The sequence below is a fragment of the Varroa jacobsoni genome, unplaced genomic scaffold (assembly GCF_002532875.2).
Source record: "Varroa jacobsoni isolate VJ856 unplaced genomic scaffold, vjacob_1.0 contig01201, whole genome shotgun sequence".
NCBI lineage: Eukaryota > Metazoa > Arthropoda > Arachnida > Mesostigmata > Varroidae > Varroa > Varroa jacobsoni.
Genome location: NW_019214595.1, coordinates 18,785 through 44,791, shown reverse-complemented (window position 1 = coordinate 44,791; position 26,007 = coordinate 18,785). Strand labels below are relative to the sequence as shown.

Genomic DNA, 26,007 nt, shown 5'->3' with positions numbered 1-26,007 from the left:
TCCCAAGGGACCCCTAGGAAATGTTTAACGTAGCGAAGGTGTCGCCGTTTATTTAGGTTCAATAGCATCTAACAGTCTTCCTGTTAGATCCGTCTGGCAGGCTTTGCCCCATTGTTGGATTAGGCACTTTTTCCGCGAGTCAACCCAGCGAACAAAAATTCAGTGGGCCAAGCCACGTAGTAGATCATGGCTGACTTCGATGAGCAAGTGTTTCCCAGCAAGGTTCAGAGCGTTCCGTCGGGAACACCCTTCTGCGTCGAAAATCCGTCTTGACTCCTAGCTGATAGTAAAATAGACAGAGAGAAAACAAATAAAGAAGCTAACTTGGAGAGAAGCGATGAGCCGCTTAAGTCAGAAAGGCGTAATTTAATCCTTACCGTCTTTGCGCGTATACGGGATTAGCAAACAGGCTACAACCTATCTGTGATAAGGTAAAATATGCCCGGTAGAGCTGGGTGCGTAATTGCGACGCCCAGACAATACAACGTATGCGTATGAAAAGTTTCACGAGGAGGTGTCGAAAAGTTTAGAAGCATAAAAGAACTATGTGAAGGTGGGCTGTGAATCTAATTGATTCTAGATAAGAGAAGAAATGATCCAAGCTCATTAAGGGAGCAAACGGACGGAGTAATGAATATACTATAGTACTAATTAATAACTACTGCACATGAATATTTGTAATAATTATACTTATTGTTTTCTTTTCTCTCAGACCAAGCTGCGAAGGCACACATTCAAGAAATGATCACCTCGATCACAGGAGACGCTACTCCACGTTGGTCCAACGCCTTAATTGATTTAGTTTCGAATCATCACTCAGTTAGCAGTTCTCTCGCCTCGAATCAATCGCCATTGTTCTCTTCGCCATGCCTCACTTGTATTGAGGCCTATTTTTACCTATCATTTTATAAGCACCTTACGAGGGTAACATACATCAGCATGTATCGAGCGACAGTATTAAGTTTCTGCTACTACCAAACGCTCCTTTATTGTTTGCCTAATCGGCTTTTGCTGACAACGTCTATCAGTGCTATTACAGCCTCACAGACTAAATTGGACCTATCGTCATGAATGATAGACAGCGATGCTTCTACACTCCAAGCCGGTAAAGGTAACGAGACAAAGAGAAAAAGAAAACATTGAAGAACATTTCTGCTCGACTTCACACTTCGAGGACGCTCACTAGTTTTACCTTCGCCTGCTTCCTAAGTAAACCGAAGGTAGCAAGGATAAGCGGCATATCTTTAACAGTAGTTGCAACGATGTTGTGGGGACGGAGGAATAATTACAAGCAACCTATACCAATGACAAGGGGGTAGTTAGATGTTTCTATGAAAATCAAGATGACAATGTTTCTCGTCAATGCAAGGGCCTCGATGTTAGGATCCTTTAGAAAACCAATGTCAGTGAAGGGTTATGGTGTAGCTCTGTGATTGATAGCAAACAGTGTTAAAGTACTGAAATAAGTATAATGTTGTCCTGGGTTAAATTAGAAGAGACTAAATATGTCTAGAAAACTGGGCATGTTGGCAATCGAGTGACAATGCGCGCCGAAGCTACCCAGGAACTGGTAATCTTGGATTGATCACCTGTGCTAACTGATATACATTCAATTTACTCCGGTGTGAAGCTCGTAAAGGCTTATAGGCTGAACCCCCGTTAAGGCACGACATAACAAAAGGAAGTTAGGTAGCCACCAACTTAATCTAACATAAATTAACAGTAACAACTATAAGACGCACATATTATCAGTTATGCTATTTCCCCTAATTAATAATATCGTTCTATAAAGTATCAAAGAAAATCGTAAATGTACACCGTTCACAGATCGCGACGTGTGCGGTGACTATCATAAATTACATTTATTATTACGCCAACCGAGTAGCTTAGGAGCTATTGAAATGGCAGCATTTAAACAGTGCTTCTTTAAAAAGATTTCGACACTCGCTTGTAACAATAATAATTTCGAATTTGGATAAGTTACATATTTCCTATGTCGACATGTTTCACTGCTCTGTATAGATAAGAGCAGGGCTTTGCTTAACGCTGTTGTTGGTGGCACAAGAAAGAAGGAATCATATCAGTATATTTGTCAAAAACCTTTAATTTAGAGTCGTAAAAACTCATTCATTCTGAAGGAAATACCAGTTTGAGACTTCATTGTCACGTAGTACTACGAGATGGGTTTACATGGGGCGGAGATTACGCCATATATACGTATAGCCTTTGTCTTGCATAGCTCCAGCTTGCCCTGTGTATCGCCGTTGCTTGGATTTTTCGTAGGAGAAATTAAATACTAAGAACTGCGAGTAGAAAACTCTTTACTAGCTAATGAGATTACAATATTGCAAAACCAATAAATGAAATCTAATTTTCCGCGAAAATTTTTTTCAGATTACAAACCAGATAATCTGTTATTATGGCTCAAACTTCTTCGACTCGACGAGTACGCGCCAGCATTGGCGGCCCAAGGATACACGAGTATTGACAAGCTTGTTGCAGAGCTCGCGTGGGAGGATCTTGAAGAGATCGGCATTTTGAAACTCGGTAAGTAGCGTTAACATAGCCTGATGCGCTGGTCAAGCTTGCCAAAAATCCTTGCTTATTAGTAGATCATAGACTAAGTACTATCTATCTCGAATTGGAAGTAGCAGATGCTGCAGACTCCCCCGAGCTAGTGCAATGATTATGGGTTTGTCTACTATTAAACTTAAGAGTACGAGAGGCAACCAGAGCTAGAAACCGACTGTAGATAAATGTAAATAATGTATTACTATTTAAATAAAGTGTAAGGGGAATCAACTTAGTAAGTGGATCAAATGTAAAAAAAAAAAGTGAGAAAAAGGTGAGAAGTGTTATTTCTGTATACTACGCTTGGTAAAAGCCAGCGATTCGGACGCTAACATTTGTATCATTCAAGTCAACGAGTTGCGCAGTCAAAAAAACATATGCCGTTCGTCACCCACCAAGTAATTGAATTGTCTAATCAATATTAGAGCCCATGCCATAGAAACCATTTATATACGCAGAGAAATAAATCTAACGCTGTCGACAGATATTCACTGGGCAAGAACAGTACTATAAAAAAAAGTACAGGCCCTTACCCCCTAATCCATTCACATCGTTCATGGCCTTTTTCATCTTGTTGATAACAACAAATAACCGTTTGTCACCGTAATAATACAGCTCGGGACTTTTCCCATTCCACTGTGTGTAATGTATGGTACTCCCGCTTTCAATCATTGCAGATCCATTTAGCACAATTGTATGTTCCTCCATCCTGTATAATCGTGTGCCGAAAGACAATAGTGACTAACACAGATACACATCGCTTGGAAGCCATTTATTAAGCAAAAGAGCTGCTTCTACATAGGGATATAGGCAAAGGGAGACTAGAGGCTGAAGTGAGTATGCTATTGTTTTGCTACTCGTCTTTCTCTCGACCTAAATCTGGAAATGGGGAGGCCCACGCAGGCCCTTGAAGGCCCTTCACAGAGCCTTCGCCAACTTGGTATGGTCGTAGTAGTAACATACAATAGTAGGTTATACTTTGCTGACAGATAGAAGAATTGAGGGGCCGCTCATTGGCGCAGGTCGGCCGTCTAGGCCAGCGCAAAGGCACCACTGCACAACTTTCACAGATGGACAAGGACTCTACGGAGTGAAGGACGCTATGATTGAGAGATTCGGAACAATCAAGTATTGGCCGTTCGTTGTTAACGAGACGGCACAAACCCGCAGAACTCATATGGGTCCGTTTCCTCGACGGTTACGGCCGTTATATTAGATCGGGTAGGACTGTACTCGAATCATAATGATAGAGAGTCGTCCAACGGAAAGCGATGAAGCAGGTGCAAAATAGCATATGGGAATAGAAAGCTGGTTCGAGAAAGGACGGATTTGAACAGGTCGAAGGGTGGATCTTTCTTGCCTGCTCTGCATCGTCTGGGTACGTGTAGCAAAGGAAAAAAATGAGATATAACAGGGTCACTTTAGATCATCGGGCGTGGAGAGAAAGCGAAGGAAGCTACTATAATATAGATAGAATTTGATGTATTCCAGAACAAGTTTGATAGCACATTCATTGCTGGGTTGATGTGAAGTTTAATTGAACACATTATATTTCGCGATGTCAATTATTTCAGGACATCAAAAGAAGCTGATGCTGGCGATTAAGAAGGTGAAAGGCCAGAAAGGTCTGTACGGATCGCTTCCGGGAGCTGGTCAAAGTGGTGGTGTGGGTCAGTCGCTTGGGAACAACAACAATAACAATCAAACGCCGATCATTGTGACACGTCACCCGAGCCTTGACATGGGCAATCCCCATGCAAGACCTATTACTGTCCGTAAGTATAATATAAGACAGGTTAAGTTGTTGTGCATAGGGGAAATGCATTCGAAGGGTGCTTTAGCTTTTTTTAAATAAATTACACTTCATTTTAATGACACTCTAAACTTTTAATGCCATTAGTTTTTTTTAAATAAGTAACAGTCCTTATCTTTTTAATTAATTTACTTATTTTTTTTTGACGACTTTGCTTACTCTTACGCAAGAACAGGTGTTAAAAAATATTTCTTCGGTGAAACATCAAAAATACGCTCCCGCCAGAAGGTCTAGCCGAAGTGAATTTTGCTGGAGATACGTCTATGCTTCGATCACCGTTATGCATTCGATAAGACAGACGGCTGGCTGGCTGGCTTCCAGCATGAAATGAAGTCTGTCTATACCCGGGTTTCGAACTTAGATCACAACAAAAATGCTGTACATGTCTTATTTTTTTCCGATAGACCTATGAGACGGCATGGCAATCACATGCTATCATAACTATTTGCCAGCACTATAATTTGAATCAACGGTGACTGCACGTTCATGACTACCATGACAACGCACTCAATAAGATGCCTATTAGCTATTCAGGCCACATTGCCCCTACTTCTTCTTGCCTGGCAACTTAGTGACTCCATGACGTCAAAAATCACCTCCATAGCTTAGTTCAATACCATTATTAGCAACGTAGCACCCTCGAGAAACAGATACTTAATAACTAGAATTGTTAGTCAATATTTTTTGAACGATCGAAGGTATCAATGAAACTGTGCCATAAGCAACTCAATTACAGACGGTAACGATAAATATAGAATAAAGCAATGCAGCCTTTATAGATTTTTCTTTGTTAAGCAGGACTGACTATAGTAAAATGTCATCATATGAACGTCTCACACTCACTTCTCTTCGTTTTCGTCCCATTTTTATAGCGGTTCCTCCGAACCAGTATGAGGCCCTAAATCAACCCGGCCGTATGGTGAGCTTCTTGAATAATCGCGGCGGAGCCTTGCGGACTGTAGGCTCAGGGAGCGACCTTCAGCGTATGGACAATGAAGACCAACAGCTTTATATGGCCCTCGAACTCAACAATCAGAAAAACCAGCGAGCAACCGGCCGGTCGCTTGAGTCCCTGCAGAATGACATGTATACCTATCAACAGTAAGTTTCTAAAAGCTCGAAACTTTTTCGAACTTATTAGCGGAATTTAAGCAGTTTTCAGTTTGAAAATTTAAAAAAATAGCGGTGGTATCCTGAATCTTGACTTGCAAGGGCACCTCGGCTGTTTCTTGAAGGCACCCTAAACCCCGAAGGTTTTAGTGATTTGCAAACGAACCTCATGTGAAAACATGGCTATGCACAGTTTAGAACGAATAAGCTTTATTTTCCCTTTTATTGCAACCACACAACAGAAAAATTGCTGAGAAACGTTTGCCTTTTTTATTCGATCTTTAATGCGATAGTACTGTTCGAATGTGATGCCCGCTAATATCTGATTGCCATCGTTTTCAGGCAAGATTTAAACGGTGGCAACAATTGGCGAGCGAAGCAGTTCGATCACCAAATCGGCACTTCTTATGAACCTATGGAGGGTACTGCGACGCTGCACCGTCCCCGTGGCTTGGTCAAACCCCGACCTGTGGCTAAAGTAACTGGAACATCAACGACTTCGCTGCGAGACGCGCTCAGTGATGAAGACGCGGACGCATTGTCAACGAAGGACACGAGCAATTTGAAGGGGAGCACCAACGGTCAATCGACTAACGTCACGACCCCTGGCGCCATGTCAAAGCGTATTTTGGCACCGCTTCCACCCGCAAAGCCGCCCCTGTCTGCTGGAGTGGTCAGCGTCGTTGGCGTCGCCACACCCGGCAGTGACGCATTAGCCGACACAGCGTTTGCCACATGCGTCCAGTCGCTTACGTCCCGTTTTACCTTAGCGACCCTCGGCGGCGATCGGGAGGACAAAGACGAAGCTCTTCCGGCGGTGCCGCCGCCAATGAATGCAACGCTGAGGAGCATCTCTAAAATCAACCAAATTGCCGCCCAGTCACAGACTTCAGTTCAACAACAGAATTCAGTTCAACAGGACTTGGAACAGCAACAGTCTCCGCCAGGAAGTGCTGCTAATTCTACCGGGAAACCGTCACATCGGGGAAGCGTCGAAGAGATGAATAAGGTATGGAAGGTCGAAATAGTTTTAGCATCAACACTGGACCAGAGGCAGAGAAAGCTGTGACTCTAATGGATATTCGAGAAAGCACAAACTGCTGACTTAGGTCGCGCTTCAGTAACAAATACCTCGATGTGATGAACTGTGCCTGTGAATGAAATTTACACATTAACTGAAGTAACAAGAAACGCCAACAAAGCTGAAGGAAATGTATCGGTGGAAAATCAACACGACTCGAATTGACTCGATTCCGATGGGGTAACATGTATATGAATATAGATAGCCGCTTCAACCAGCTTCTCGGGGATTATTACGTGTAGTTACGTCGTGGTGTTGTTAGAAAGTCCTATAAAGTAATTGATGAGTTTACAGTCGTGGAGAAAAAGGACGATTTGTCCCATCTAGCTACTATGTATATGTTACAGCAATCGACCTAGAAATAAGACTTCCTGTTCGCCTATGTCAGCATTACACTAATTTCAGCAAATATAAAGACTTGTTTCTTCTTTCACGAGGCCACCACAAAGGACGTTAAGCGAAATGGGGAAGCCTGATCACATATGTGGTTAACTCGTTTCTAAGAATAGTATTCACCTTTGCTCTACATTTTCTTTGTCGTCCTTCCAATCTCTGCTCAACGCCAATATTTGGTGAATTGACGCCAAAGCGATTTATAATTACGCATATTAAAAGTTATCCTGATCGATTGTACGTATAGTACCTTAATATAATTGCTTAGCCGGATAAGCAATCCAGAAGTAAAATGTTCTATCTGATTGTGTATCATTGCAGCAGTACCGGTCTAGTTAGCGTAGTCTTCATCCATTCGCGTCTTGGTGTTACCCTCGTCACCATTATCCTACAGTGGCGTGGTCACCTTCAAGCTTTGGTAGTTTACGCCTTGCGGGCCCCCATTAGATCCGCAGAAAACTCCTAGTAATCTCCTGATATGTTCGGGTACTGTTAATGCCCCTTCATTTCTTGCTATTGTTGGCGAGCAATTCTTCCTGTATCATATCTTTTGCATGGCGTTATATTCCATAACGCATCGACTAACCGGCCATCCATCCAAATAGGAAAGCTCTCTCGTCGTTGGTGATGATGGCGAAGTGGGATTTGCGGGAAGGAGTATCCCTTCTCTAGATATAATCTCTTCTTAGAGATTATACGGGTCGATGGTAATGCAAGAAAATGTACCCGTTCGGAAACTCCAACTAAAGCGAAATGCCCTTCGAAGACAGAAAAAGGCATATCATGCAGGGACTTTGGACAGTCAGGAGTGTTTACAAACAAGCGTAGGGGCTTTAACAAGGGGGCCATCCGAACTGCTATAATCTAATCTGCTAAGTTGCCGTTTCGCTTGCTAGCAAAGTTGTTGTTCGACGTAGCGGCAGCTGCCTGATATAAGCTAGTACACGATATATCTGCGTATGTATATATATGTGACGCTAAGGGTTACTGAGCTATTACGCTTGACCGTGCACAAAACCCGATTACGTATTTGAGCCACGTATCAAATTATAATGACTCAAGGACAGTCTCTTGGTACGAGCAATGGTACAGAATTACACAATATACGGTTTAATGTGCCAATTACTTGAAAGGCAACTGTATCGAAGGAATTTTCAGGAAAAAAACATCTGACTATATCCTGCAATGGCTAGAATTTTCCTGTTCTCATGATCTGTATAGCCCGTTAAGTTGCGTCAATTATATTTCGGTAATAGCAATATCACGACTCCTTCCTTGATTCTTCCATGCAACGTTGTTCAAATTGACTTTATTTTTCATATTAACAATGATATTACACAATATTTTGCCAGTTACCACTGCTGCCCTCGTACGTCAGCTGGTCTTTATTAGACGATACCATTAAGACCTAATTATATGAAATCTTTACAACATACGTAGGGTCAAAATTTGTTGTTAACCTGTTGCTTTTATCATTCATTATAGGCAAACATGGTAGCGATGGCTAATGCACAGCAGATGACTGCTGGACTAATTACTGACCGACAAGAGCCTCCCTCGCCACCGCAGCGAGACTATCCCGTGACGCCAACAGGCCGCGATCTGGACCAACGTCGCTTGTCTTCAGGTGACAGCAGTAGTTCGTCTAATAGCAATAGCAGTCATACTAACAGCGGCGACAGCGCGATCAGCAAGGTCCACAGCAACGATAAAGTTAACGGAGCGCAAAGCTACCCCTCAGCTACACTCCATTCCCCGGCGAACAGTATTATAAGTCAAGTGAAAAGGCAGGGCTCAAACTCGAGCTTGACGAGCGACTGTGGGATTCCGTTCGCCAACGAGAACGTTGGTACAATCAAACAGAAACCACCCCATCCGCCAACCCCCGACTACGAATCACCCCTACAGGCAAAAGCTTCTACCCCCTCCGGAAATCCTCTACTCACTAGCGCAGTATCAGTTGGCGCCACCACCGTGTCGACCAGCAACATTTCGAATGCAGCGAGTCCACCCCACCAACCGAGCCCATTGTCCAGTACCTCATCCGCCGTCACATTTGAGATGTGCAGCACTCTTCCGCGCCGAGCGAAACCGGCCCCTGCGCCCGAGATGGGCGGCGGGGCCGCGTTGATCCCCAGCAGCAGTAAGAAGAGTTTCGCTGATTCGCCCCTGCTTCGTCGAAGCCAGTCGGCTCGAAGTCGAGAGCTTGCTCTTCCCGAACTTACTCCCCCACCGCCGCCAGCACCTCATCCGCCTTTGCCACCATTAGCCCTGATACGGGGAACTCCCAATTCCGTAGGGACGGTCGTCACAACTAATGGTCTCTCCGGCAGCAGCAGTAACAACGGTGGTATGCAGGCCTGTGAAACAGGTGGCGACACGCCGCACAAAGTAGCCGTTATCGATGACATTGAGCATATGCTGGCCAGCCTCACCGATCAGTTGGATGCAATGCTAGATCATACCGCCTAAGAATTGCGCTCATCCCTATCGCCAGTGCTACAAATTAATGACGACTAAAAAGCGGATAAGCAAATCATGAATAAAGTAATTCTAATAAAGTATGTCTAGGGACGAATAAATTTTTTAGAACACAAACTGATACTATACCTGCAAATCACCTAAGAGCGACCCTTACACAATTGGTTTTTCTCTGTTAAAGGCATCTAGTGTCGCACTAGTGCAATAAGTAGGAAAAAAGATAAGGTCGATAGCTGTTTGGTCTACCTTCAGAATGGTGCCACAATATATAAAAAAAAATCATCAATCGTTTCCTGAATTTGTGCTAAGGAAATTGTTTCCGGACGTTAAATTGCCAGGGGTGATAGTACAAGACTTGAGTGTTTTGAAGGCATGTGTTTCGGTAATCTATAGCGAGGTAATATACCTTTTCGATTATCGCCTCCGATAGGCAGTACAGAAGAGCACCAACAAACGGATGATTGATGAAATAGTGTATTTCATTTACGGCGCAATGAAAACGATGTGTTGTCTGTGGGTTGACGTAAAAAGCGTAGTTTTAAGCTATAAATAGTGCAGTGGTGTATCTTTCTACGATTAAGGATAACTTATAATGATCCAGGACGATGCTAACAACGACAACGCTGATCATGATAAGGATGCAGATGATGTTTCTGTCTTAGGCCAGACTAGTTCTGCATTTAACGGTCGCTTGCTAAATGGCAGGATACCTCATCGTGGGTTGCCCCACCCCTTGAAACCTTTATTGGCAACACGTTTTCTCCCTCTAACCCGTATCGTATTCAATCGATGTATAAAGTTTTCTGCACCATATGGAACGCCAGCGAGGGACAACAGTTTCGATTAACTGCATGTTTACTACTATTATTATTACTTTAGTGAGCAGTTTCCGGGATTACCTGCAACGGCACCTGTGCAAATCAAAACGAATCCAGCGCAGGCTTCAGAATGTAACTTCATTCAGTAAAACAGAAAATACTGAAAGCCACATGTGAGAATCGTTGTAAAGTTAACGTCTTGTGGAGTAATTACCAACACCGATCCGTTCACACTTTTCCTAGGTGTGAACAAGTTATGAGACAGAATAATCTACTAATTTAATTTTCATAGTAGATTACCTTAAGCAATCGTTTTTGGTTTTCCGATCAAATCTTCGTTATCGTTATCAGTCTCGTTAATATGCAAATCGATGCGCCTAGTTAGATAAAAAAAAAAAAAATCCGGTAGAGATAACATTTTCCAGAACAAGCTCATTAATTAGCAGAGCTTCAATACTGGGCCAATATTAATCATGTCAAATGCTTGAACGGCGCACGTAAGTGCAGTCATTGTTATGGTATTGGGAAAAGTGCGTCACATCCGTGTCAAGCTAAATTAAACAATTATGTAGCACGAACATGTAGCCTATAGGTACGGCTTACCCTTGTAGTTACTATTTTCATTGTTGTGACATGTGTTAACGTAATCAAATTGTAGTACTGGAAGGAAACGACCTACCTCAAAATGTTGAAAGCAGTAATCCGTTGTTTAGATGTTGTGCGTCGTGGGGACAGGCAGCGGATATAGCAGTTGTTCACAACAAAACCAATTAACTGGCACTGCGAAATATTGGCTTCGAAGAAGAAGCCCTACTTTAAAAGCTAGAAGACAAATAAGAGCAGGACAATTTCTACATGTATTATGAGATATCTATTTGATAGTAAACGCACCCAAACACGGCTGCCTGTTGAGAGTTGTACAAAAATCACGTTAAATCCCTAGAAATTGCGTAGGCTTAAAGTGTTACGGGCTATAACAGTCGGAGGCAATGCCCAGCGGCAGTACCGGGCATAAAACATGTAGGTTATAAGCTACTAATCCAAGTAGATGATAAATGTAGAGAAAATCAGCTATCGAATATAAGGCAGGTAGCTCGAATAAATGTGGAAGGGCCACGGGTTAAGATAATATGAAGGGTGGGCTTCGCGAAAGGTGGGTCCTGCGATGAAGTGCTTCCAACGCGGTTCAGGTGTGAACAGCACCGCTATCATAACAGACCTGATTAGTCAGTCATAAGTAAGACGATTGTCAATATCATAAAATAAACAAGGTCAGGACCGAGAAATAAATAGGCAAAGAATCATAGAGGAAATATAAAAACGGTTAGAATATCTTTTGTAGTTTTATTGAAATTACAATTTTTTTTTTTCTATATGTTTCTCATCTTCGGTTCTACTTAGCTAACAGTAGATTTTCAGGGTTAGGCTGAAAGATCAAGACATCAATGGCGACGTTCTCAGCAACGTCTTTTAAGCATTCGTACAATTTAATCTATTTCTAAGAGCGTGTCTAAAGTAAAAATTAAAATAAGAGGCTCCTGAATAGAAACACAAATCCTATTTTTGTGTGTAACTATTATTTTCAATTTCATTATTTTTTTTGTTTGCTAGCAGTCATTCGTTTAATGTCTCGCCTCTTAGGGCCATCATATAGTCATCGTCCTGCTTGCTGCTCGACGTCGAACATATGGGAAGAGCATAAGAGGAACGGTCCTGACGGTGGCAAGTAATAACCAAAGTGACGGAGTCGAATAAATAGTTATGAAGCGAACAGAGCATCGAACATCCAACCAGGAACACCGTTGACAGAGGCGTACTGTGGCTGTTCCTGTTAAACCAAATACACCCTGCTCCGTTTCCCAGCCTACCCCCAAACCCTGCCTGCTATAACACCTCCCGTCCCCTTCTCCTTCTCCCTGAGGCAAAGTAGCTCACCGTTATCATCAAGAAAGACAGAGTGCATGGAGCCGAGGTGAAACAAGAGGGAGACGCGGCGCTCCGTAAGGAAGAAAATAAGTTTACAAAACAAGCAAGCTCTTTCCTATCCGCAGCCTCTTCGTTAGTTCGCGTTTAATGCGCAGTACTGATCTGCATAAATATAGCATAATGTCTGACCAAGTTAGCAGAAAGAACGGAGCGAGAGAGAGATAGATAGATAGATAGATAGATAGAGAGATAGATAGAAATAGAGGGAGAAGAGGGATACGGAGAAATTGAGATAGAGATCGAGTCTGCTTTAGCACGCAGAAACATTGACGCAACTAACAACCCGTACGTAAAGAGAAATAAACAAACGGGCAAAGAACGCAACATCTTTGGTTCAAACAGAGACCCTAGCGTGGATTTCTTCATTCTTTCCGCAACCTGCTCTTGCCCCCCACAAAAAACATTTCAGAAGGATGTTTGTAGGAAATTGTAGAAAAGTATTATTTTACCCGTTCGAACGTACGGGTCCAACGTACATGTACCATAGTCACAAACGAGAGACGACAAAGCGAAGGAACCTATGTATAACGAAGTAAAAATGAGTATATAAACGAGCATTACATGCGCAGATTATACCTCGACAAAGGTTGAGAAAATCGTACAGATATGCCAATGAAAAAAAAGGTTAGACGATTGATACTGTTCAACAAACAGCTAACCGATGACGCTTTCGTTTGATTCTATAGCAGCTTTACGACACAGACTGATGTTATCTGTCACTCAATAGAGGATGATATGAAAGCAGAACTAATAATACCACGAACTGTGTTGTTATGATCACTTTAAGTGCTCCTATAAGGATTACGTGTAACGTACAATCTAATTATATCGCGATAATTCTTATTATTAGTATACACCTGAGCGAATTTAGGGCGTAGCAGGTCCTTCGTTGAGTTGTGATAACCGATGTGAGAAATTCATTTTATAGCTGAAAGAAAAAGCGACCGTTAAAGTACGAAGTACCATCATAGTACCTACGTTATGGTGAATAATAAAGCCGGAGGGAAATATAGTTTTCCACAAAAAAGTTTTCAAATGCCCTTCACGCGACACGGGACATACAGCAAGGCCGAGCAGGTGAAGACAAGCCAGTGAGAGCTTAAGAAAACGACATGTGAAGGAAAGGCCGCGAGTAGGTCATTGTTGACGGCGACATATTGAAATGCAAACATTGCTAAATATACGATTGACATGTATAGAGATGCATGGTTACGTTGATCTTCTCCGAATAATAGTAATAATCATCACGAAAATAAAAAGGATACAATTGTTCGAAGGCCAATTGATTAAGCGGGAAGCAACGATGGACTCGTCGCTTGGTAAGAAACGAACTTAGCATCCCCTCGCAGCCTACTCCACCCATTATAGATAAATGGTAATATAGTAATATATAATATGCATAGTCACTCATATCCGAGTCGATGCAGGTGTTTTGTAAATAAGAGGAACAAGTATTATTAAGGAGAAGCAACTTAAGAGATGATAGATATTTGCAGGATTACTATGTAATGGTGAAGATAATCATTATGATGATTATGGCAACAATTGATGTTAGTGCTATTACCTGTGGAACCTAGCAACCATTATCTAATATTAATATATATACATATAGTAATGAATATTAGGAAGAGCACGGTCGACCTTGGGTCAGCCATGACAGGTGGTAGTTTCTCATTTGTGGCTTTATACTATTTGTATGGAACTGGTGTTATTATTACAGATAACAATTATTATATATAATTAATTTTATTACCATTATTAAGCTTTGCGACGAAAAGTTCACGGTGGTGACGATGAATGATAAAACTAACAATGGGTAAACAAAATAGCTACCAGGCGTGCTAAAGAGCAGATTTCGCCATATTTAAAATACAAACATTGATAATTAACGGGTTGATTGCATTGTTAGAGCGATCTGTCTTGTCCTGCCTCTCCTCTCTGCAAGTACGTACGATACAGATATATTGTCATCGTGAGAATTCTATCGACTAAAATTGTAATTGTCTCTTTTCCTTTATAAGTACAACTCTTTATACATGGCACCCTTATACATTAGATGATGAAATGCTAGGACGAATCGGTGTGAGGCTCATACGATAATGGCGTATTAGGAACGTCGAAGAGAATCCAGTTCAATATGGGTTGTCGGTATAAAGCTAAACGTTCAATGATGAATCTAGGCAATGCAGAAGTGAAGAAAATAATAATGCCATCATACTGCTGTTAAAACGACAAGCGTTGAACGGTGACGTATACGACAGATGTATGAGTTAAGTAATGTGTCCGTTAAATAGGTCAAAGGCGGGCCGCGAGGGAACGATATAGACGATGGGAAAGATCCAACAGGATGTGGCAAATCAATAAATGTTGAAACGAAAGAAGGTGGTAAGGAACTAATGTTGCTGATAAGTCGAACAATGATTGCTGCGAAATAAAGAGTAATGGTATTATTGCTATCATATCATGAAACGCACTCCCTAATCGAATTCAAAGTAGCGCATCGATCAATCGGCAATAGCCAAACAGAAACAATCTACCATCCTCTCTCATAGAAACGACAATGGCGGATAGCAACAGTAACTGCGTGTTTCTTTAGGAAAATATACCAACGACGTAACTTGATCAAACTACTTACCTGCAGAGTTTATTACATCACAATATATTGTTATTATTATGTGAGGATAATCGAACTATTCATGTGGGAATCAGCAGGTACTCAACTTATGTACATACATACATACATACATACAGATATACCAGCACACATGCACAAAATGAAGCGAGACAACAAGAGCGCATTTCACAATGTCACGAATATTTAGATGATTACATGGCTAAAGAGAATTAGATTTATCTATAGATAATTAACTAATATTATATTGATAATAATCATAATGCGAATTAGTAACTGGTGTGAGGTTTAAATCGGTCAACCGGCCGGCTGTCTACCGAAAAATGAAACGAATCCGAAATTATAGAATTGAGCACGTCGACATTGCGTTACAAGATAAAAGGATGCAATCATACCCTCGTGCACGAGCATACAAAGACAACTGCGTATGGTGAGTCAAATAAAGGACACCACTACACCTCGCGACTTGCTATTAGATAGTAGACAGGCAAAGGTAATTTCTGGTCCAGCGGGTGGACGCATGGCACACACATGTATAACAGCGGGTTTCCTTAGAAGTACACATCGGAAACGGACATCGCCGGCAGAAACTTCAGCCTTGAAAAAAAGTAATTACTTCAACAATCGAATGAATTAATGGGCATTAACGCGAAGCAAATTATATATTGACAGCGAAATTGTATTGACTTTCCTCGAAGTAGGAATTGCTAGTGGAGACCGCAAAAGACAGCAGCATTTCTCCCTGAGTTTGCTTCCTGAACTCTCAGTATAATAATGCCGGGATAGCCCGGGTATCTGGAAATTTTCAATTCGCTGTTATGAACATACACTATTGTCAATTAGACATTTTTCTGTGTATGCTTCATGAGAAAGAGGTGACCATTTTTGCATTGTTTGGTAAGACGTCCTTCGGCGACTATCAAAATGCGCGCCGGCATTTGAAATCCGGTCAGCAATTCCTATAGTAAATCAAAAGAAGCAACGGTCACCAGCTTTTCTCACTTCAAATCTATGTATAGATAAAAGCAAACAAGGCTATACGCTGCTGTACCTATCATCGTTAGAGATGTAACAATGCACGAAAAATACCAGAGAATGAGTTATATAGAATGCGAAGTCACGTATACATACATACATACAGAAGGATAAATCTAATAAGCCATGTTATTATGTACCTTTTTTCTAATAAAATAAAATTCATCTCAGGAAAGGAAGCTCATATTCGTAGAGACATCAAAACAACGTCACAATAGCAAGACTGAAATTGACAGAATTTTTCGATAGCTGATGAAATTTCGTACATTGATCTTCGTGTATGCATACAACAATACCATAGAGCCAGACGAAACAGATACCGTTCTAACGAGCAAACAAAAGTTCAGCGTCTACTTCGGCGGAACGTACGACGAAACAGGCCACGTTACGTTCACAATGTAAGACGTACGCAAAAAATAAAAAGAGAATTATTAATAACGACAAGGCATCGAACATGATGAATTTCATCAATATATGGAACCCACATGCAGGAAAGGCCACAAAATGATCTGTTCATTACAGACATTACACACTATAAGTAGCATCGTAGTCAGCATGGGAAGTTCGGAGTTAAGTAGACAGTGAAAAAGTATCACAGGAACTGAAAAGCTCTCCGCTCGTACAATGCGGTCACATAATAAAAATATGCAAACCAACACCAAAAAAATGGAAACCGGCCGAGCGGTATCATCGAGTCGGCGTACCAAGTACCACAAGAAGAGATTTAAGTGCCCAACGTGAAATATGTACGGGACAAATGGTAAGAGCCAGAAGGTTATGATCATCTCAGTAGAAAGGAGACAAGCCGAACGAAACGATGGAGCTGAGATCTAGCGAAGCACTCACCCTGTACAAATGTACCTAGTTGAATTATATCTAAGTTCTCGATTAGAAATAAATATGAACATGTATTATAAGCTTTGTGATTTTTCCATGGCTAGTTATATCAGATTTGTCAGCTGTCATTGCTGAAAATCGGTACATGCATATGCGAAACAACTGCAACGAGCCTTTGTTTGTATACATCTTGTGCAGCTCCTGTATCAATGCTTACATTCTTCTATTTCCAGTTTCTAGATATTTTCGGTATTCTACACAGCGTTTTGTCCAGGACGTAAGAGGGCTAATCGATTTAACCCGATACGAGCCGACGCAACGAGGCCGAAGGGTTTGTCCGTCCACTCCCCTTTCCAGTTTTCGCGAAACCTTCTAGTCTTTGAATAGTGTTTTTATGTACCAGGAGTAACGCGATATTATCGTACTATTCTTAATGCTAGGTAATACACAACATAGTTCTAAGCTCGTTTCCAGGGTGAAATTTTTGTCTAAAGTGATAATAGCTTGACTCAAGTGAAAGAAAGCGTTTTGATGCTTCGAAACGAGTTGGATATTTTTGTCAAAGCTTCGTATTTATTGTTCGTACGGGCAGTGCTGTAGGCTGGATAAGGTCTTATCTTTCGACGATTATCTCGACAACGGCTGAATCGACAGATGGAAGTTTTTCTTAATGCGCAAAAAGTTCAAGCAGTTATTAGAAAAATAATCTTTGATTAAATTGACATAAATGCATTTTTCGGGTAGTTTTTCCGCTAAAAGTCCAAAGCACTTGTTCTAAAACATAACACAATCAATCTCACCTAATAAATACAAACGAGCTGTCATAGGGGCGACGAAAACAAGTCAATAAATTTGAATCCACTCTCAGCTTTTGTGGCACCAAAATCGTTATTAAAAGCTATTTTTAAAATATGCTCCATTGCAACTGTATATATATATATATATATATATATATATGTTGCGTTTGTAGCCAATGTTATTTCTGCATCTGTGGAACAGTTGACCTGAACCGACATATGTAAAACTGTATATGCGGCCTTTTTGCTTTTTCTGTGGAAATCGACATATTTTTAAACAGCACGCAAACAGCTATCGGGGTATTGTCGACTCGACTGAAAATACGTTGAAGTAACACGTTCTATTGTAAAATTCGATTTTGTTTCGCTTGCATACATCACAAAATCCATTGCCATGCATTTACAAGACAGAAACCGTCGCCTATGCGTTATCCTTTCGCTGGTCATCGGCTTTACAAAGCACCGACTCGAATCTTCACTTCCAACTTGCCAACGAAACTATTTTTTGAATCTAGCTAATTAATAGGCCAAAATTTAGTTAGATAGCATAACAGCTCTGAAAGTCTGCTCATTCTATCGATTAAATTATGCCAGACATTCAAAAATATTAGAATCATTGATTGTTGTTTTGTCTCGGTGGATGTTTCGTATAGGAGTACAGTTCTTTGAACGAGTCGTCATCAGATGCCGTATCGAAAGGTCGACCACAGCCACCAAGCCTTCGCTTAGCCTCCTCGAAACGACGTCGTGCAGTGGCACTCTTACGCTGAGATGTCGTGACAACCGAATTTGATGGGCCTGATAAAAAAAAAATGAATTTCCGAATTACCAAATAAAACTGAGTCGAGAACATTGATCGAAGAACCATTGTAGTACAATACATATTGTACAAGGACCGCAATGTAATTTTTTATGCTATTCGTTTTTGCTATCATCTACATGCTTATTTGCCAGTTCAAAGCCTATCATATTTTCAAGCTTTTTAATTCTCCTCATTGTCAAGCTTCACTCGTCCGTGGATGCTCGTAATCTTCGCAAATTTAACTTACAAACTAAGCTAAAGTCAAATTACTTTATTCACAAGTGATACACATTTGCCTCATAAACAACAGCAGTTTTAAGCCCGTTTCAATCAAAACATATGTTATATACATAGCATAGTCTGATTATTACGAGGTAGCAACATGCCAGGCGTTCCTACACAACATAAAAAATATACTAATTACTAGTAGTTCTTGAATGTTACTTCGATATTTGGGTAGGTAATATCGCTTACCCGCCTCGTCGCGTAACACCAGGCGGAACTTAGTGAGGAGATCGCCCAGCGACGGTGAATTGTCCTGGGAGGACGACGACGACAAATAGGCACCCAAAGGATCCAAATCGACGCAGGCAGCCTTCGCAGGAGCGGAACTGGTCCATTGTTCCTGTTCCAGCTTCACGGTTAGCGGTCCAACATCAGGGATGAGGATCCCGTCACCGAGGCCAACGGAACGATGCGGCCGAGTAGCATCGATGTTTTGATCACTCTACAGGATAAAGTCGAAGATACGATGCAAACGCATAAATAAAGATACAACAAAAGGAATAGAATGTCTAACTTTTTTTTTTAATTTTGTTAAAGTTAATCCAGTAACATAAATTCCATATAATGTTAGTGTACAGCTGGCTATAACTATCAATCGTTTCCTAAATGCACTTTTAAAACAAATACCATGTATCCGTATAATCTTATACGATATACTAGAAATATAAAAAGTTTAAGTAGAAATAAGAACAAAACCTAACGACCTAGCTCCCAGATAGGAAGTTATGGATATCTATGTATTTATCTTAGCTAACAAGAGCTAGATATCCGGTAACTTGATTACACTGGAATAAAGAATAATAAGCTAACATGTAAAACAACAGCATCGCAAAATAGCATAATTTAATCTATAAGCACTAGTTATTAGTAAAGTAATAGATATTGCAGTTTGGTGTGAACTAGGTCAATAGAGCCTTGAGAAATCGTTTGAAGACCTAATCTGAAACCGAATTTTTAAATACTCATGCGGCATTTTGCTATCGTCGTATGGGACTACTCGAACCGCCGTGCTCCATAGCTAGTCCATATAAATCAAATATAAAAGCTACGAATTTTGAAAACGTTTACCAAAGTTAAGTACTAAGTAAGACAAATGTACTTCTCGTTCTGATTGACTAGTAATTAATTCATTGTCAAACTCCCCTTACAAGTTAACCACCAGACTCTTGACCGGTAAGTCATATGATATCGTTATAATTTCTAGAAAAGGTAAATGAATAGCTTAGATAAATACATAGCTAGGCAAAATGTGTAAAGATTTCTCTCTTCCTATCCTACACCTTACCATTTCTGGCTGAACCTGAACGGCCAGCTCAATTCCAGATGGTTCATTGTGCGTTTGTGTCTCAGCGTTTTTTCGCAAGGACAAGTTTTCCGCGACCTTAAAAACCAACAAGTGGAACTATGATTATGCTATGATTTATACAATTTAATGATACCAATAATCATTGGTTCCCAAGGTCACACCGGCATTGTTGCCTACTGTAAACTACAGACATTAACTTATTTCAGCCTTACAGGTCAAAACAAGCAAGTTGATGAAGTCATATAACGTAGCAAATTTTGGTTTTGCTGCCATTAGAACGAAATAATAACATAGGACAAGTATAAGCATTCATGTTGGATTTTCTATGTTAAGATATCGGGAAACACCGATCCGATTATCCGAAAAGCAAAGGTCAGTATGCACGGAAGATGCTCCCGCAAATTCATAAATGCACAGGTAATCTCTTATGTAGCCAGCGTAAAGGATATTTGCGTAACTAGCCTGCTGGACTAGCGCCAAAACGTCCTTTTTCCTCTTGTCTGCCTCGAAACATCGACATGGCGTCTCCTGTGCCGCTTGGACTGCGTATTTTCGCTGTTGCTGAAACTTCAGCACCTTGATTAGGTGCTCCTGAAGATTCTCCAACGCATCAAGATACTCAACAATTGGCGCAGTCATCTGCGTAGAAGCAACGTACTCATCAACGGCCTTCTGGAACAATCGAGAATATCTACAAAATATAAACAACATAATAGCATAAAACCTGTTAGATGGAAGCATGCTTGTATCATATTTGAAGGTTGGTGGTCTCGGGCTAATTGTGTCAAAATGATAAGTATTTTGACTTATATTCAATAAATCGTTCAACTAATTATTAAAACGAGAGATTATCGTCAAGACATATAGACAGATATTTACGGTAATAGAATGATTGAATAGATTACCTGAGGGCTGTCCTACGCTTATCCGCCCGCCCAGCACCTTGAAGCAGTGCGTATTCGCAACAATTTGCTCGCATTTCGTTTGTTAGCCGTCGAAGATTTGCACGATGTTGAACAGAGATCTCTTTGGCGCCTAACCGAAGCCTGAAGGCAACAATGTCAAGCTGTTGTGTATAAAGCCATTTTCTTTAAGTATACAAACACTGTAGTGAATTTGCCAAATAAACATCTTGCTGAATATGTGAAAATCCTTTGTATGCTGTTAAAAACGAAAAAAAAAAAAAAAAATTCGCATGGCATTCCGTACAAATTAATTTTCTCATATGTCATATGTTGATAAACTGTCTTTGTCGGACGGCCGCTTTTTCTCGAAATTAAATTTTCTTTAAATTGTACTAGTTGCAACACCTGGTTTCCCTAAAAGCTTGACCCTGGCAGTACACTTCGTTGAAGTGAATTGACATATGCGTAACAAATACCCATGACCTGTTTCTCAAAAGAGATTAAATTTTAACTTATTAATTACCGTCTAAAGTTATTTTTAATTTGTACATAGTTAATATCAATAGTAAACAAAAGAGGGAGAAACAAGATTCGCCGTGTAAATGCTTTGAGTCTGTATTGTACCTCTGACGTACAGCCTGGTCCCTGCTCAAACGCGCTAAGGATTTTTCAATGACATAAAGTTCTTTAAATGTTTAATTGTTTAACAATATAGTATAAATTAGTATTATTTGCGAATAGCGTATCATAGTGACGACCTGACGGCAACTATTGCATTGTGTTGTTGATATTGTTCAGGCTTGTCTACGGACGTCCGCCATCTATGTGTATCGATAGCATTTGTGAATTTCATCATAATATCTCACGCTGCTGACTAGATTGATCCAACGTACCTCTCCTCTTTAACAAGCCACACACATTTTTCGAGCTGTAGCTCAAGAAGTTTACTTTGCTTGTCCATCGTAGCGAAGCTCACCAAGCCAATAATAGACAGACAGAAAATGTGCGTGAAGCAATTCTGCTAGAAGAGATATCACGCACTATTAGTTATTTGAAGCGGCGGGCAAATGAAACAATTCCAGACAGTATAGCTAACCAGTATCGCTGTCGATAAGTCCATGGCTCATAACAGCTAATTTTCGACTTGCTCCAGCCAATCTGAAGGCACTCTTCTTTACGCCAACTTAAAATTTGATACGAATTTAAATTCGTCCATATGGCCTCTTGCCGAATAGAAATTATCGCGCCTTGTTAGGGTTGGCCGCAAACAACATGATGCAGCAAACTGTCATGGCCGAACGGAGCCACGCGGGTCCACCAAACAGCCTCCACAAAGTTACTCGCTTTCGTAGCTACTAAACAAAATACTGGAACGTCTGTTTAGCATAACGTTTTTTATTCATAGATCTGACGTCACTTTCAAGAAGCGAATTGTCGACAATAAGCCCCGACGTGGTCAGAGTCATGGTTTAAGGCAAAAATCACGTCATCATTGACTACGACCACCATCTAACACTGCTTATTGTTTTGTTGTGCTTTGGCTGTCGCATAACATCGAATTGAGCGTTGACTGTCGGTTCAATCGAACGGAGCATAGTCACGACGGACTCGTGTCTGGACGGTGCAGGTGAAAACCTTTATAAAGTAAGTTGTTTTTTTTTCAATGTAGATTCGCCGATCGGTTACGTTTGCTATGCAAAAGAAAAGCTTGCTACAAGAGATTGCAAACCGTTACTAACGCAGAACGTAATTATTTATGTAGGAATTCTGGCCGTACGATTGTGTCTCAGAGACGCATAGTGGTGATATTTTATTGGCTTATAGAATATCTTCTAGTGATTTCATAATTCGTCTATATTTCATACAACATATATAAATCTTGTTTCGTTTCTTGTTTCCGAGCTCGCCCGAACCAAAACTGTATGTAAATGTACCATAGTACTACCACTACCACTAATCAGCCATTACAAACCGGAATTACTCAAAAGCTTAGTAAATTTTTTTGAACTCCCATCTTGCTCCGATGTTTGAAATTGCGGTTGATGTGGTTGGCGGGTAACCAATTGAGTGCAGGCATTTTCTAGTAAGCAAAATTCCCTTTTTTCTCCCTATAATAAATGCTTCTTTAGGCAAAATGACAACGGCAGCTCGACCAACGTTCGAACCAGCACGGGGCCGTGAGAAAGATCTCGGCGCCCTCTCGAAGCAATATTCATCCCGTGATCTCCCAGCCCATACAAAACTAAAGTATCGTCAAAGTGGCCAGGGCGGACAGGACGATGTCCGTGGACGTGACTTCCGTAGGTAGGGGCAGTGTTATAGTTTCGCATTATATTTTCACTTTTTCTTGTTATCTCTGTTTTAATACCATAAGGAATGGTAATGGGTACACTTAGATGTCGAGTATTGTCCTACTTTGACAACTAAATTGTAAAATAATTGATGTTGTTTATCGTTAGCCCGCATCTTAGTTCATATTGCATACGGCTTGACTATTGCGTTTTCTGGTGTGAGATCGAACTCGAAAATGGTGGCATTTGTTTTTTTTAGATTGTGATAGTTTTTTTCTCCATGGAGTATAGAACTCACTGAGCTGATTGTAGTCGATATTTGGTCGTCATCGGATTAACTTTTTGCCGCACAGATGAACAGCATATTGATAAGAGAAATAAGCTTTTGCTCATATGCTGTTTGTTGCTAGTACAACGAACTTTTTTTTATTTGCACCACACCAGACATTGAACAGTTCCTATGCGCTAACTTGCTATATCAGATATTTTCACTTTTACCGAAATAGCATTTAGATAGCTCTCCATATACTTAACCTTGCCATTTTATCGTCCGATCGTACATCTTTTTTGTATTTGTATTGTATGTAATGTACAAATATTGTATAAATATCTGTAATTTAACATTGAAGATCTTCTGATTGCTGTAAATATCAAAAATATCTTGGATTTTATATATCTTACTGCCGTTATATATAGAATCAAAATGATAGGTCCAATCCAACACGGAACGAACTGTGTGTCTACGCCTAGTTTCAAACCTAGACCAGCTCAATGAAATATTCTTGAATTAGTGTATTTCCTAACTGCTTAACTGTGTCATACTAACAATGTCTACTCCTCACGAAACCCTATCCATATTCTCCGCTGTGTTTACTAATATTAAAAATAATCTTGCGCTTTTCTATAAATTTCTTGCTTTGTCACACGCTTGAGGGAGCTTGAGGAACGTGAGGATCGCGAACGCAGCGGAAAGAAACGCCACAGTGATTCGCGCGGTGACCGTGATCGTGATCGGGGCGATCACCGTGAATACCGCGAAAGAGATCTGCGTGAACGTGAGATTCGCGAGCGGGAAAGACAACAGCCGATCGCTGTGGCGAGCCTTGACGCCGATGAACCAACAAAGGACTCGTCATCGGAGGATGATAGCGATGAAGAGGACGATACGGCTGAGCTGATGGCGGAACTAAATAGAATCAAACGACAGCGACTTGAGGAGGAACAGCGTCGTGAAGAAGAGAAACGCCAAGAAGATGAACGAATTCGAATGGAGAATATTCTTTCCGGGAATCCTCTCCTTCAAGCATCATCAAATAAGGACTTCAAGGTAAGAAAAAATGTATATGTTGTCTATCGTAGCGGGCATCTGTTCTACTGACACTTTTGGTGGCAAGAAAAAAGCCAGTTTTCATTTGGACCTAAAGGGCTGAGTAATCCATCAAAGTAGTTCAAAAACCATTTTTGATACACCTGGGTGCTTTATTTAGAAATTAACATTATTTTCGGGAACGGAGTATTAATTACTAACCTCTACTGTATTTAAAAGCCGCACTTTTTGAGCCTTTTGAGACGGGCAAACCTAATACAAAATACGCTGTTTTTGTAAAAGCGATCTAAATTTTACAACGTTTTAGACCAATGCAGTCGTATTGTATGAATTCAATGTAATATGTTAGGATCGGTGCGCCTGGTCGAAGACATTGCTCAGTGATTGATAGCACCTGAGGCATATCTGCATCTGCTACATCTTGTGCAGACACACGTAGCCCCTGGGCAATGAACAGTCGCGGTCACATATATGATACGATGAAACCCCATGTACTGCAAAACGCTTAGCTATGTGTCGCTTCGTTCTATCCAGCCCTTTCTGTGCTTCATTAATCAAAATTCCCGTATTATATACGTCAGAATCGATTTCCGTCATGTTTTTCTTATGTGCTGATGAATTCCGAATAGGCTGGGGTAATGGGTAGCTCGCAGATCCTCTACAAAGGGTTTTGTGTCGCCTAAAAAACAAACGACGCCAGGCCCTTAGTCAGAACAATCCGGAATTTTAAGGCTAATATAATTGAATGAAATTTTATCCCAAATTACCTAAAGACGAAGAGCAGTTATGTATTTATTGAATGCAGCTACCATGCGTATGAGAGTCAGATAGGGGAAATTATCGTCATTATAAAAGTGTTGTTGCAATTAGTAACGTAACTTGGCTTCGTGTGTTAATTGCAATTTTCTTTTTCGTCATTATTATATTAGGTTAAACGTCGTTGGGATGATGACGTGGTGTTCAAGAATTGCGCCAAAGGCGAACCGGACAGTAGTAAGAAGGGTTTTATCAACGATACCCTCAGATCTGCGTTCCACAAAAAATTTATGGAAAAGTACATCAAATAACTACAAGGAACCACTACCGTAATAGGAAGCTTGTGGCGATAGGATACGGCTTTAGCGTACAGCTATTGTGTTTTCGTTGCGGCAGATCATCTCATTTCTATAAGAAGTGGCCCTGAGGTGTTTTGTTAACGCAACGCGAAGACTTGACAAAGGAGTAACGTATTAACAGTCGGGGTGGCACGGCACAACACAACGTTATGGACCGTTCTTGGCCCAGTAAAAAGCTGTTTATATTGTAAATAGATTTAGGAATGACACTTGTATTCCATAATACTGAATAATAATAATAATATTAAGTCCAAATAACACAATTAAAACTTGTGTAGTTATTGTACCATGTACTCTGATTTCTATCTCTTTTGAAGTAAAATATGTTTAGCGAGAGCAGGTATGTTTTGTTTTTGCAGGTGTATATGAGGCTGTTCTAGTAAGTGCTTTTGCAATTTAACAATTGGGAACGAAATAGAACA

At 40.7% G+C, this 26,007-nt stretch overlaps 3 protein-coding genes across 7 annotated transcripts in view; 2 read left to right on the top strand and 1 right to left on the bottom strand.

Annotated features, from left to right (window-relative positions):
• LOC111271878 (uncharacterized) overlaps positions 1 to 18,884 on the top strand; it is a 28,066-nt gene extending 9,182 nt beyond the window's left edge. For 2 of the 5 annotated variants that reach the window (XM_086973088.1, XM_086973087.1), the window contains 5 exons: positions 2,395 to 2,547; positions 4,146 to 4,346; positions 5,257 to 5,485; positions 5,837 to 6,503; positions 8,454 to 13,453. In XM_086973088.1, the coding sequence (XP_086829214.1) occupies positions 2,395 to 2,547; positions 4,146 to 4,346; positions 5,257 to 5,485; positions 5,837 to 6,503; positions 8,454 to 9,440 (2,237 nt within the window). In that variant the 3' untranslated portion in view covers positions 9,441 to 13,453. Of the gene's footprint in view, positions 1 to 2,394; positions 2,548 to 4,145; positions 4,347 to 5,256; positions 5,486 to 5,836; positions 6,504 to 8,453; positions 13,454 to 18,207; positions 18,299 to 18,816 lie in introns of those variants that run through there. The other 3 variants (XR_015315510.1, XR_015315508.1, XR_015315509.1) reach the window with 3 other exon arrangements.
• LOC111271875 (uncharacterized) lies at positions 16,832 to 22,265 on the bottom strand. The gene is made up of 6 exons (XM_022852899.2): positions 21,746 to 22,265; positions 20,853 to 20,993; positions 20,410 to 20,638; positions 19,927 to 20,022; positions 18,831 to 19,083; positions 16,832 to 18,352 (listed from the first exon to the last, which is right to left on the bottom strand). The coding sequence occupies exons 1-6, from the start codon at positions 21,811 to 21,813 to the stop codon at positions 18,168 to 18,170; spliced, it is 972 nt and encodes a 323-aa protein (XP_022708634.1). The 5' UTR covers positions 21,814 to 22,265; the 3' UTR covers positions 16,832 to 18,167.
• A 111-nt stretch (positions 22,266 to 22,376) lies between these two features.
• c12.1 (spliceosome-associated protein CWC15) lies at positions 22,377 to 25,854 on the top strand. Its single transcript, XM_022852900.2, has 4 exons — positions 22,377 to 22,496; positions 22,982 to 23,156; positions 24,077 to 24,470; positions 25,400 to 25,854. Exons 2-4 carry the CDS (start codon positions 22,987 to 22,989, stop codon positions 25,535 to 25,537), a joined length of 702 nt encoding a protein of 233 aa, XP_022708635.1. The 5' UTR covers positions 22,377 to 22,496; positions 22,982 to 22,986; the 3' UTR covers positions 25,538 to 25,854.
• Positions 25,855 to 26,007: the final 153 nt, after the last annotated feature.

Bases quoted from the DNA above. Each gene is read 5' to 3' on its own strand.
- LOC111271875 (XM_022852899.2), bottom strand. From the start codon at position 21,813: ATGGACAAGCAAAGTAAACTTCTTGAGCTACAGCTCGAAAAATGTGTG. The intron at 20,023-20,409 runs GCTAGTTACGCA...TTGGTTTTTAAG, and splicing joins TTTTGGCGCTAGTCCAGCAG to GTCGCGGAAAACTTGTCCTT. The intron at 19,084-19,926 runs GTAAGGTGTAGG...TTTATCCTGTAG, and splicing joins TTCAGGTTCAGCCAGAAATG to AGTGATCAAAACATCGATGC.
- c12.1 (XM_022852900.2), top strand. From the start codon at position 22,987: ATGACAACGGCAGCTCGACCAACGTTCGAACCAGCACGGGGCCGTGAG. The intron at 23,157-24,076 runs GTAGGGGCAGTG...CACACGCTTGAG, and splicing joins CGTGGACGTGACTTCCGTAG to GGAGCTTGAGGAACGTGAGG. The intron at 24,471-25,399 runs GTAAGAAAAAAT...TTATTATATTAG, and splicing joins CATCAAATAAGGACTTCAAG to GTTAAACGTCGTTGGGATGA.